A 14,289-nucleotide genomic window follows, 5' to 3' on the forward strand; every position below is an offset into this window, starting at 1 on the left:
TACTTAGTCAAAGATGAAAACATGAACCCCACCCAAAACAAACAAACCCTCAACATTTAGGTTGCAAATAAAAGAATTTCAGCTCCTTCAGGACTCCGGGGTCATTAATATATACAATCAAGACCTCACCTTGCTTTTTGCAAATCTAGCTCAATCTGCATTTCACTAACAGCATGCTCTGACTTTCAGCACTGATCATCTGACACAGTACATTCAATGCTGCACCTACTCCTACACTACCAATACATAGGCAACGTACCACTCAAGAAACTTAAATTAAAAAACAATCAGTTTTCCAGTGTCAACAGTAGATATTTGGTCAATGTCCCCTAAAAATCCTTCCAGAAAAGCTCTTCTGCCACGGCCATTTGAACAGGTCTGATGAACAGCATATATGATATATGAATTTTGAGACATGCAGTTATAAATATGCAGATGTTAAATAAAATGTTATTTTCTGATCTTTATAACTTCCAAATGAAAGCATTCAAGTTTTTCTTTTCTTTTTTTTAATTAAAGGATAATATTTTTTTCAAAAGACACAGTTGGTGTGAATTGACAAAATAAAAATACCAGAAGATTGTGAATAGAACTATAAAGACTATTCTGCAAAACCCAGGCAGAAGATCCTCCCTACTTACACTCCTTCATCAATATGAGCAGATATTTGCCCAAAATCTCCTTTTCACAGAATCACAGAACTGTAGGGGTTAGAAGGGATCTCTGGACACCATCCAGTCCAGTTATCTTGGCCAATGCAGGTTTTCTATACAGGTTACACAGAAAAGCATCCAGGCACGTTTTGAATTTCTGTGAAGGAGACGTCTTGTTCTAGTGCTCTGTCACTCGCAAAGTAAAGTTTTTCCTTATGCTCAGGTGAAACTTCCTATGTTCTGGTTTGCCAGCTGCCCCTTGTTCTGCCATTGGGCACTGTTGAAAACAGCCTGGCTCCACCCACTTGATTCTCATACTTCTGATATTTGTAAGCATTGGTAAGATTCCCCATCGGTCTTCTCTTCTCCAGGCTGAACAGTCCCAGAACTCTCAGCCTTTCCTCAAGATGGAGGAAGCTCCAGGCCCCTATTCATCTTTGTCACTCTCCGCTGGACTCTCTCTAGAAGATCTTAGATCTTAAAAATCTCTTCTTCCTTGAACTAAAGAGTCCGGAACTGGACACAATACTCCAGATATGGCTTCACCAGGGCAGAGCAGAGGAAGAGAAGAACCTTCTGGCCATGATTTTTTAATGTGCCCCAGGATACATTTCTGACTCATTGCCTACCTGTTGTACACCAGGACACCTAGGTTTTTCTCTGCAAAACTTCTTTCCAGCAGGTCAGTCCCTAACCTGCATGCAGTTATTCCTCTCCAGGTGGTAGGATTCTGCACTTGGCCTTGTTGAACCACAGAAGGTCCTCTCTGTTCAGCTATCCAGCCTGTCCAGGTCATGCAGAATCCCACCTTCTGATATGTCAGCCACTCCTCTCAGCTTCATATAATCAACAATCTTGAGGTAGGTGCATTCTATTCCTTTCTCCAGATCATTGAGAAAGATGGTGAAAAAGACCAGACCCAGGACTGACCCCTGAGGAGCAACACTAGCTATAAGCATCCAGCTAGACTGAGTCACTGATCAGTCTCTGAGTTCTGCTAGACTGTTCTCAATCCACCTCCCTGTTCACTTGTATATCCCACACTTAATAAGCTTACCTAACAAGGATATTACAAGAGATGATTTCAAAAGCCTTGCTGAAGTCAAGGCACACAACAGTTGCTGCTCTGTCCGTATCTACCCAGATGGTCCTGACATCATGGAAGGCTATCAGACTGTTCAAAAATGATTTCTCCTTAACGATTTCATGCTGACTACTCTTAGCAACCTCTTTTTCTTCCACTTGCTTGGAGATAACATTCAGAATAAGAGGACTCATCACCTTCCAGAGACAGAGGTGAGGCATGGTCCTCATTCTAGTCCTTTTTAAAGACTGGAAAAACAACAATAAATAAAAAGAAAACAAAACACAATCCAGCCAAAAAAGCAGCCCATTAATAAAAAGATGGGTTTGTTTTGGATTTTTTTTTCTTTCTGGTTCTGCAGCCTTTAAAAACACAACTATTCAAGTACTTTGTTGCTCTTCAGGCACCAGCATCACTAAACCACTCTGACATCACCAGGCTAAACAGCAAAGAGCAGAATACTGCAGGTCTGTAATTTCAGAATAAACAGCATTGCCTAATGGCAGAAATTCAAAATTGCAGGTTATAGTCTGCTGTTTCCTTTCTCAGGATACAAAGAAAAACAGGATAAGGGGAGAAAAAAAAAGAAAAACACACCCAAGTTTCTTCCTAAAGTCAAGGTGATGTGATTTGGCCTCACGTGCTTCAACATGATTTTCAGCAAACAGTTTTCTTGTCTGGAAAGAGAATGTAAATTGATTGAAGTCAAGCAGGGAAAGCTGCTTTTCTGAGAAGGCGATGCTAGGCTGAAGCCTTCAAGACATTACAGTTCTACTGAATTGACTGACGTTGCCACAGGAGTCCTTTTGTACACATCTTATGCAGATGTAAAAAAACACATTTATAAGCATATTCTGTCACACATGCCTTGCCTTCATAAAAAAGCAGGGCATTTGAGCAAAAGATGCTGACAGATCTTCTCAAAGAGAGATTATACCTGCAAAGGACAAGAAAACACTCATCTGTGTCACAATGAAGCACTTTTAAGAACCACCTGTGATAGTTACAAGGGCTTCCTCTAACCCACTCATTACACAGGTGCTGTAACGCTAGTTTATTTTAGTTTTACAGAGACAACTCCAGGCACGGATGACTGTCACACAGCACATATTCCAGGTAAATATAACATGAGGGCATTCTGTAAACCAAGACATCTAAAAAGTCTGTAACATCATGAAACACTTTCCAGTGAACAGTGAATTTAATCTGTGCCTGCCATGTGCTTTAAGACTACTACTCAGCCTACTGGAGTTGCAGAAAATTCTGACCATTCTTCCATATAAAGGTCAATACCTTCTTTTTAGATTTCAGTCTGGATAAGCTGCTCATCTTGAAAGGTCACATTAAATATCAATTCTATGTATGCAGTTTCAGCACTTAGAACAGCATTTATTCTAACTGTTCGAAAAAGCATGGAATTAGCTGTTTGATAATGGTATACTAAGCTTTTGTTTATGAAGAGCTAGAGTTCTGCACTGTGTGACAATAGTAATAAGGTTCAGCATCAAATAGGGTTCAAAAAAAAAGAGGTCAACAAGCCTAAAAGTTGGTACTGACTGTTTAGAAATGTATGTGGAACTAGACTTCTAATTTTGAATCTTAGAAGACATCTTGTAATCTTTCTCTTTTTTATCATTCCTCTCCTCTATAAATCAAAGCAATTAATTTCATTTCTAGAACTATGCAACATCTTAATTTAAGATTAACTATGAACTTCATGATGTTCACTTCCCCTTCTCACAACGTATCTTTTACTCCACAGCACCCAAGTACTGTCCTTGCTCTTGGCAAATGTACACTGCATAAAACCATCATTCAACAGTCATCTTGACATAGGCAGAAGACAACATGTATAGTTGTGCATATACAATCTTTGGTCAGAGTCTCCCTATTGTTATTCATGAGAGCATAAGAATTTACAGATTGGTCTCTATACTCCTTTACCTTTAAGATGATAATTAAAGCAACTATCCCTCCATATGAAGAAGGCCAATGGTAAGCAGTACCAGAAGGGAAATATGACACTGTGCATAAGCCATCCTTCATATGATCACTGAAGATACCCAGACAAGGAATATGTGAAGAAGTGTGTATGTTGTTTGTAATTTATATATTAACAGGAAGCATTCAAAATGAAAAATAAGGAGAAATACAAAAATAGCTTATGCACTATTAAAATTATCTTTAATATTAAACTCTGACTGCACTTAGTCTACTTAAATTTCTTACAATACGAAAGTTACAATGCACTGGTATGATCAAGGCATCAAGTGAAACTCTACAAGTCACAAGGAGAAACTGCAGGCAGAAAATTAGAAATGCTAAAGCCCAGCTTGAACTTAGACTGGCTACTGCTGTAAAGGAGAACAGGAAACCCTTTTACAAATATATTAACAGCAAGAGAAAAACTAAGGAGAATTTCCCTCCTTTACTCCACGAGGCAGGGAATGTAACCACAGATGATAAGGAAAAGGCTGAGGTTCTCAATGCCTTCTCCATATCTGTCTTTAATAGACAGAACAGTTGTCCACAGGGTACTTGCCCTGACCTGGAAGTCTGGGACGCGGTGCATAATGCACCCCCTGTGATCCAAGCAGAGACGGTCAGAGATCTCCTCCTCCATCTGAACTGCCACAAGTCCATGGGGCCAGATGGGATCCACCCAAGGGTGCTGAGGGAGCAGGCAGAGGTGATTGCCAAGCTGCTTTCTGCCATCTATCAGAATTCCTGGTTATCTGGAGAGGTCCCACAAGATTGGAGGCTTGCTGATGTGACTCCCATCTACAAGAAAGGCCGTAAGGAAGACCCGGGGAACTACAGGCCTGTCAGCCTGACCTCGGTATCAGGGAAAGTTATGGAGCAGATGATCTTGAGGGAAATCACACGACACGTGCATGGCAACCCATGCCAGACCCAGCCAGCACAGGTTCACCAGGGGCAGGTCGTGCTTGTCCAACCTCATCTCCTTCTATGACTGGGTGACCAGACAGGTAGATGAGGGAAAGGCTGTTGATGTAGTCTACCTGAACTTCAGCAAGGCCTTCGACACGGTCTCCCACAGTATTCTCCTGAGGAAACTGGCAGCCTGTGCTGTGGACAGGTTCACTTTTCTCTGGGTGGAGAACTGGCTGGAGGGCCGTGCCAAGAGGGTAGTAGTTAATGGAGTTAAGTCCAGCTGGCGTCCTGTTACCAGTGGTGTCCCCCAAGGGTCGGTACTGGGCCCATCTTGTTTAATATCTTCATTGATGACCTAGACGAGGGGATTGAGTGTACCCTCAGTAAGTTTGCAGATGACACCAAGCTGGGAGGATGTGTCAAACTGCCTGAGGGTAGGGAGGCCCTTCAGAGGGATTTGGATAGGCTGAACAGCTGGGCTGAGCTCAATGGGATGAGGTTCAATAAGACCAAGTGCCGGGTCCTGCACTTTGGCCACAATAACCCCATGCAATGCTATAGGCTTGGGGCAGAATGGCTTGAAGAATGTAGAGAGGAAAAGGACCTGGGGGTGTTGGTTGATGCTCGGCTCAACATGAGCTGGCAGTGTGCCCAGGTGGCCAAGAAGGCCAACGGCATCCTGGCCTGTATTAGAAATAGTGTAGCCAGCAGGAGCAGGGAGGTGATCATCCCCCTGTACTCAGCTCTGGTACGGCTGCACCTCGAGTACTGTGTTCAGTTTTGGGCCCCTCACTACAAGGAGGACATTGAGGCCTTGGAGCGTGTTCAGAGAAGGGCAACAAAACTGGTGAGGGGTCTGGAGCACAAGTCTTATGAGGAGCGGCTGAGGGAGCTGGGATTGTTTAGTCTGGAGAAGAGGAGGCTCAGAGGAGACCTTATTGCACTCTACCACTTCCTGAAGGGGGGTTGTGGTGAGGAGGGGGTGGGCCCCTTCTCCCTGATAACTAATGACAGGACGAGAGGGAATGGCCACAAGTTGCACCGGGGAAGATTTAGATTAGACGCGAGGAAACATTTTTTTTCTGAAAGAGTGGTCAGGCACTGGAATGGCCTGCCTAGGGAGGTGGTTGAGGCACCGTCCCTAGCGCTGTTCAAGAAGCGTTTAGATGAGGTGCTAAGGGATTTGATTTAGTAGTAGTTGGGTAGGTATAGTGATAGGAGGATGGTTGGACTAGATGATCTTGTAGGTCCTTTCCAACTTATAATGAACCTATGAACCTATGAACTGGATCAGTTGCCAGCAGTTCCTGGAGGTAAGAGGGGACAAGGGATGGGGCAGGACTTATTGACAAGTTTTTCACTCAGAAGGTGGTGACACACTGGAACAGACTCCCCTGAGAGGTTGTGGATGCCCTATCCCTGGAGGCATTCAAGGCAAGGCTGGATGTAGTTCTGGGCAGCCAGGTCTAGCGGTTGACAATCCTGCCAACGGCAGGGGAGCTGAAATTAGATGATCTTTGAGGTCCTTTTCAACCCAGGCCATTCCATGACTCTCTGACAACAAAGAGCAGCACAGTAGCTTCGCACTGTTCTCTAACAACAAATGAATCACATGGGCATAAATATAATTCAGCACTTCATAAACTAGACTGCATTAGGCATGCATATCTGATTTCAGGTAAAAATAACACCAACTCTTTATTACTCATATTTTTCCATCATTTACAGGTCCCATTTTTCTTTTTTTGTCTTCAGCACTTGGATGATAATTTTTAGCAGATTAGGCCCTACGCTAGGCCCTCATGGTTGGAATAAGAGCAGAGGACTAACATAAAAATCCATATAAGACCAGGACTAGAAACAATTATTTTTCTATGTTACAACAGATACTTTGAAAGACACTCTAATCAGGCATTTTTCTAATGGTGGCAGCTCAACACTCCCTGAGTCATCATCTCATTTCCAAAGCAAAACCCTTTACCTTTAAAGCACTTCTGTGAGAGAAACCTTCTTACGTTTTGCTGATGACTTTTATAGTACTCGAGCTAGACACAAGATTAATTAAAAGGTGCAGTCCTGCAACACTCTGAATGTTCTTACTCTTATCTAGCAAAGCAATAAAACATATGTATAGCTACAATACCAAAATAGTTCTATCCAAATATCTTAGGCAGTGAAACTGTGCGTATTTTTACAATTAAGCATGCTGAGTTCACCACTTCAGTGATCAGATTCAAAAGTATCTTCCTTTTTGCTCAGTTCTAAACTAAGAAACTCCTCCATTTTAGGCATATGTTTAACATTAGGAAAAAATGATTACCATATTGCTTCCTTCCTTTAGAAATCTATGTAGCAGCAATTTAATTTTTTTCTCTCAACAACACACATAAATAAATGTGGAGTGGTCTTCATTGCAAGTAACTCCAAATCACACAGAATCACAGAACTGTAGGGGTTGAGGTTTGTAGCCTGCGATTACTCTCCCAAAGGTTGTTTCGGGGGGAAAGGATTAAATTCTTTAGGTGAGCAGTCAAGCTTACTGAAGGGACCTCTGGAGATCTCTAGTCCAACCCCCCCATCAAAGCAGGCTCCCTAGATGAGCTTGACAACCCTCTCGTGACGTATCAGGAGGAATATAACTACTTTTAGTATTAAACTGGAACAATTAGAACAGACAAGCATATACAGTCTTCCTAACAAATTTAGGTGAGGAACAGACATTTTTAAGTAAGTTTTCCTTCGTTTCTCTCCCAGTGAAGGAGAGAAAAGAAAACTGAATTCCAAACATAACAAATCTTGTTCATACTGCAAGCAGAACAGTCTTCAATTTAGGGGGAGTAAGTCTTATATAAAACAATTTAGCCTAAATGTATATAAAAAAAAATACAAGTTACATTAAACAGCATCTAGACCTTTTATATGCTTTATTTCTTGAGACTAATTTAAACTGTTCTTTTCCCTTTTTGCGCACACACAAACATACACACACACACACACACACACACAAATCCACTCAGCTCTGTATTGCAATTACATTAGCAGAAGTACTTCTACCACCTCAAATTAAAAAAGGCATGCCAAAAATTTTCTCTGACAAACTGTTAGCCTCGGAGTGATCTCATTTAGGTAAGAAGTCACAGGTACCACAGACAACTTCGTACTGATTTTGTTTGCCCCTACACAGAAAGCTGTTTACAGAAATACTGTGCTGTTTGAGATTAATATTCTAGCACTGGGTTCATCAACATTACCACTATGCAAAAACTTCTTGGCATAAGGATATGGATTGCTTTCTTTACTTCCGAGAACAGTTTTGCTTAATAGCAAAAGATATCTCAACAGTATACTTGTGCAAATTCACTATTAAGAGATCTTTGTCCTGTGCTGAATGGGCATCAAACTGGCATAGTAAATAAACTCTACTGCTACACAAAGTAACAAGCAGCAATAAACTACCAATAATGACAATCAGCTGAAGACAGCAAAGGCAATACAATAATATTACAACACCAAACCCATCTTTTGTTCTCACTAAATTAGCCTTAACTTTGAATTTGGAGATGTCCTCCAAGATCCCTCTCAAAAGGCAGCATTATACAGAATTCCTCTTTACGGAAAAGGTAAACTGAAACAATACAGAACAATGCCTATATTGTTCTGAGGATTATTCAGGAACCGATGAAACTTAGTGTTAAATTAATCTAAGTAGTTTAGTTTTAGGGGAAGGTAATAAGGTTGTACAAAGCATTGTCAAAATAAGGCAGAAAATCAGCCATCTGACTTTCTAGTAGATTCTCCTGTAAATGGGTAAACAGGCATGGAAACACAGGCACAAATCAAAAGCTATGACCTGTCGTATTTGTTTCTTTTATATAGCTATATATGTAGTATAGATGAATTTCATTCATCAGCCAACAGCCAAGTTCCACTTATTGCTCAGCCTGAGAATCCACCTTCTTTCTTTCAGTAGAGTTAATAACATGCATATTTCTGAAGGAAGCACACAGTACAAACTACAGAACCGCTTTACATGTATAACAGTAACTCTTGGCAGCTTCTCCTACAGAGAAGATAAGCACAGGAGAACTGCACATTCAAAGTAGGATTCTGGCAAGTTCCCATGCAATTAGCTCAACATCTGGTATGTTCAGAACAGCAGTCGTATTTGCTCTCTTCTTTTCATGCAAAACTGTATGCAATTCAGGAATGATTGATAAAAAAAACAATTGTCAAAGTTATCAGTTATTGTTACTGGTTGCTTATTATTAAGTCTGACAGAATTCAGTAAAAAACATGTAATAACAATTCTTGTTTACTCAAGGCACGTTATGGAAGCCAAAACATACTGCTGCCAACACGTACACAACTTTTTAAAGTCCAAAATGAACATTTTATCAAACATTTTTCCTATAAATACCAACCCAGTCAGCATATCAAAACATGTAATTTGTCAGTAAGCCTGGCAAGACTTATTTTAATAAATACATCTCAGTTAACAACTTAAATGCCTGTCTACTTCTTTATATCCTCAGAATTTATCAAAATAGAGTAAATAAAACTATGAGAAAGTAAGTTGGAATGAACGCATTTCTAAACTAACAAAGTAGGAGGCAAACGATGCTTTCTAAAAACAAACAATGCTTTTAAACAAAATGAAGTAATAAAGCACGGGTAAGATTTTTTTTATTATTATTACAAGATTTTTTTCACTACTGACAACAAACCATTATATAAAGCCCCTACAACTGTTGCTCTTACAAAAGGGATGTCATAAGTAAAGACAGAGAAATAGCCTCTGTAGAAGAACTATCCTTTCTGATGCTTTACCACTGCCACAAGTGCAACTTGTGGTAGGACTGCACATTACATTAGGACACATAATTTATCATTTTTACTGGGAAATGAGCTCTACTGGGACTGAAAGTTACAAAGAAATATTAGAAAAAATAAGCATGAAATCCTCAGCTCGTTAATGAGTCAGGATACTAGAAGTGCTTTTTAAGAGTTTTTGAAATGGCCCTCTCATGTCATGCAACCAGCAAAACTTACTGAAGAGTTCCCAAGCTAAGAGTTAGTCTGGTGGCTGGATGACCGCATCCGAAGGGTCACTCTCCCATCAGAATCCCCCAGGAGTCCATCTTAGGACCAGTGCTCTTCAACATCTTATCAGTGATCTAGATAGTGTCATTGAGTGCATCCTCAGCCAGTTTGCAGACAACAAGCTGAGTGATGTAGTTGATAGGGCAGAAGGAAGGGATGCCATCCAGAGAGATCGAGACAAACTTGAAAAGGTAGCCCCATGTGAATCTAATGAGATTCAACAAGGTCTAATACAATGTGCTGCACTTGGGTCAAGGTGTACCAGAGAGAAGTACAGACTGGAAGAAGAATTCATTGAGAGCAGATCTTCAGGAAAAGACTTGAAGGTTCTGGTGGATGAAAAGCTTGACATGAGCCAACAGTTTTAGAAGACCAACAGTCTCTTCTACGAAGACAAGCTGAGGAAACAGTGAAGTGTTCTGGATAGTGAAGTGGGTTGAGAACTGGCTGACTGGCAGAGTGCAGAGGGTTGTCGTTGGCAGTGCAGAGTCCAGTTGGAGGCCTGCAACCAGTGGTGTCACAAAGGGGTCTGTGCTGGGTCCAGTCTTGTTCAACATCTTCATCAATGACCTTGATGAGGGAATAGTGGCCACCCTCAGCAAATTTGCTGATGATGCAAAGCTGAGAGGATTGGCTGACACGCCTGAAGACTGTGCTGCCATTCAGCAAGACCTGGACAGGTTGGAGAGCTGGGCAGTCAGAAACCGGATGAACCAGGTGTAGGGGACAAAGTGGCGAGGCCAGACTCTTTTCAGAAGTGTGTGGAGACAGGACAAGGGGGAACAGACAGAAACTGCAGCACAGGATGTTCTGCACGAATGTGGGCAAGAACTCCTTTAGAGTGAGGGTGACGGAGCACTGGCACGGGTTGCACAGGGGGGTTGTGGAGTCTCCTTCTCTGGAGATATTCAAGATATGTCTGGACGCCTACCTGTGCGACCTGGTGTAAGGAACTGCTTTGGCAGGGGGGTTGGACTCAATGATCTCTTGAGGTCCCTTCCAACCCCTATGATTCTATGATTCTATGAAACTGGGCATGTTCAGCCTGGGGAAGAGATGGCTCTAGGGAGACTGTATTGCAGCCTTTCAGTACATAAAGGGAGCTTCTAAACAGGCGAGAGATCAACTTTTTACATGGACTAATAGTGATAAGACAAGGGGGAACAGTTTTAAACTAAAAGAGGAGATTTAAGTTAGATATGAGGAGGAAACTCTTTACTGGTAAGGCACCAGAACAGGTTGTGCAGAGAAGTTCCATCTCACATCCTTCACTATTATTGCACCTAGAATACTACAGGTATTCCATGAAAAAATATTGCATAAACACCTATTACATCATAAAGAGTCAGAGGTGGAGCTGTACAAGAGCCTACAATAGAATTTGTAATTTTTTCAGAAATACTAAAATCTTTCATTCAGTACATTAATATGAAAAAGGAGAGGAATCATCATTACTATATTTCCCATCCATATGCTCTATGCCCGCATTATTATCACTTGTGAAAGAGGGTAGCATTAGTCACATTTTCAAACTTTCTATGCACCTGGAGAAAAAAATAATACAAGGAAAAAGGACAAACAAGGAGCTTTCCATCATATACGAATCATATACTATGAAAACATCCTGCCAATTACAAATGTCTAATTTGAAAGAAAAAACAGCAGTTGAAATCAGATTTAATGACTTTATGTAATCACAAGGAAAATATTTAGTAAACAGAAACTTCTGTTTTTTCAGTACTCACTTTCTTAAAAGCTCCTTAGCAACAAAGAATTAGACCGAGTATCTCATCATATGCAACTTCCTGCAGAGTAAATACTATTAACTATTAATATTACATTATTAACTACTATTAATAGATAACTATTAATAGATAACTATTAACTATTAATGTTATATTAATATTATTAACTATTAATATTATTAGTATATTAGTATGTTCTGACAAGTCTCATTTGAGCACCGTGAGAGCAAAGGTAAAAATACTGTTATCTTACTTCTGACAACTTTAATACAATCTTTCTTCAAAGCTTTTCATTCTTTAGTCTAAAAACTGTTTCATTAAAAACTTTGATTCAAATTAATAAAACAATGATGGAATAAAGGGAAATCACCCCATATTTCCCTGTACATAATAACCTACTTTGTCTTCTCAGTATTTACACAAACCGTAAGACAGCACTTTTCTGAAGCTGCATTTCCTGCTGAAATAAGATTAGTCTAACAAGGGTTGTAGGAGAGTGTTTCATAGCTGAAAACATGTTGCTATTCTCTCTTTTTCCTCACTGTGAAAAAAAAAAATCTTTTCCATACAAGAATTTCAAAGATAAAAAGTTCAATGGAATTTGATAGAAGCATTTTTGTATGAAAGTTAACACATCAAATACACTCAAAAATAACCTTAACCTTTATAAGACCAATTTGAATCCCTATTTAAAGATCAACAAAATATTTTGAGCAGTAACTAAAGTCATGGTTTGAGGTACACATCTGCTCACACATGGAAGTTTTGTGAGAAATAAGTATATACTTACCTTGTCTTGGTTTTCTTTATTTTTGTAACACAGGTTTCCAATCAAACGAATGAGATGAGCTTTAAAACCCACAGCTGGATGTGAAACTTCTTCTTGCCATGTCATAGAATGTGTGGTGGTGAAAATATTTACAGTTTGTTTTCCAGCAAGATGAGTTAGTCTCAGGGTATCTACAGAAAACAAAAACACTTTAATTATTTTCCACACAGAGATTAGCATTATTTTGTACACAGCTTTACTAACATTTTTAATTGCTAGGTTCAAGGAAAGTCAATGGAATTTCACATTTAGTATTTTGGCAACATAACAAATGTTTTACAAAATTTTATTTCTCAATTTGTGCTAATGTAAACCATTCAAGGCTGTTCTCAAGGCCAGAAGGTGTTCCTGAATCTTTTTCACACACTTATTATAGTTCTCATATGAAGTCTGGAGGCTAGTTCTGACTACCTCTGCTCTCAGAGTTACAACTTGTTAGCTACTGATTATTTTGGCATTGTATATACAATCTGATATTTGGTTTTAAACAGAAAATTTCTAGAAAAGCTTGTTTTATTTAATAATTCTTAACATAAATATGTATCAATTATGTAATTGCTTTTTTTCCTCTCTTCTTCAATCTGTTCCTATCTCTGTAGGAAAGGATATCCTGCACATCTTGCACTCTGACACATCATTATAAAATGCTGACTGTCATTATTGCGCAAACTGGGAAATACTAATTTATGTTATGGTAAGTGCTAGTTTAGAGCAACTAGGATTTAATTTTTTTCAGCAACAGTCTAGAAAGAAATGAAGAAAAAGGGAAATTCATCACAGTGCACTTCATAGATTTTAATCCGCAAAAACAACGTCCCACAAAGACCAGACTCAGAAGAAAAGTTGAAATCATGTGGACATTTAAGAGTTTATACAGTTGAGAAGTGAACTCACTGGATGCTATATCTATATTTAAAAATTAAGAAGTCATTTTCCTTTAAGCAATATGCAATATTAACTAATAGCTCAACATGCCATTGTTGCAGAGGTGTTTCAGGCATCTTACATTGGGTCAATAAAGGCACAGTAAAACCATGCTAGAGCATAGAGCAATTAGTAATTATGCCCTATGCTCTTTTCTGCTCCAAATGTGACAACATCCATTGCGGAAAGTACCCTAGATTTCCTGCATTTAAATTAGAAAAAAAATTCCTAAATCCTCAGATTATTTTTTCATTCACAGATGACTGACATACTAGATGAAAACAAATCTTAATGTAGATTACAAAGCTGTAATAGAGCTTAGTCATCTCCCTTATGAGAGCTACAACTTGTTCCAGTTTTTGAACTAGGAAAACCAAAATCTCCTCAACCATGGAAAGAAGGAAACAATCAAAGGGCAGTAGTAGCCCTTAAATAATGTCATCAGAAAAGAACTGTTAAATAAATTTTCTTTCACAGAAAATTGTTTGCTTTTGTAAATTCAGAAAAATCAATATTCTGTGTACCTCTTATCACATTTATTACATTTACTTCACCTGCTTTGTCACCTTATGGTTTTAGGATTTTCCCCTACACACAAACACTTAAGAGGGAATCCAGTATCTTCCCAAACCTTCTACCTGTCCTCTGGAAAGACTCCTGAACAAAAGGTTTAAAAACAAACAAAATAGAAAAACCAGTACATTCATAAATACTGTTATAGTCTAGGTAGAGTGCAGTGACAGCAAGTCATCTACCTGAAAAGAAAATGCATGAAAAGGTGCAAGAAGAGCAGGACTGGCCTATGAGCTGCTAAGCTTACTGATTTGCAACTCCTTGAAATGCGTTCATACTGAAACATTTCTAAACGAACACACAGATGATACAAAACATCATTTTGTGTTTCCTCAAAACACACACGCAAAATATATCATACTTCAGTTGCTTTAATGTAAACAGCAAAGCATACCCCTGTAATCAAATACAGAGGTTGTTTTTTTAATTTATTCTGAACGTTAAAATACCTCAAAATATTCATAATTAACATTTGTTTCATCTATT

At 39.3% G+C, this 14,289-nt stretch overlaps 1 protein-coding gene across 3 annotated transcripts in view; it reads right to left on the reverse strand.

Annotated features, from left to right (window-relative positions):
• Positions 1 to 14,289, reverse strand: part of ATXN10 (ataxin 10) — a 106,358-nt gene that overhangs the window by 34,245 nt on the left and 57,824 nt on the right. For all 3 annotated transcript variants that reach the window (XM_065742392.1, XM_065742391.1, XM_065742390.1), the window contains one exon: positions 12,268 to 12,437. In XM_065742392.1, the coding sequence (XP_065598464.1) occupies positions 12,268 to 12,437 (170 nt within the window). The remainder of the gene's footprint in view (positions 1 to 12,267; positions 12,438 to 14,289) is intronic.

The sequence above is a fragment of the Cyrtonyx montezumae genome, unplaced genomic scaffold (genome assembly GCF_038088225.1).
Source record: "Cyrtonyx montezumae isolate F1298 unplaced genomic scaffold, pur_monq_1.0 scaffold_3, whole genome shotgun sequence".
Taxonomy (NCBI): Eukaryota; Metazoa; Chordata; class Aves; order Galliformes; family Odontophoridae; genus Cyrtonyx; species Cyrtonyx montezumae.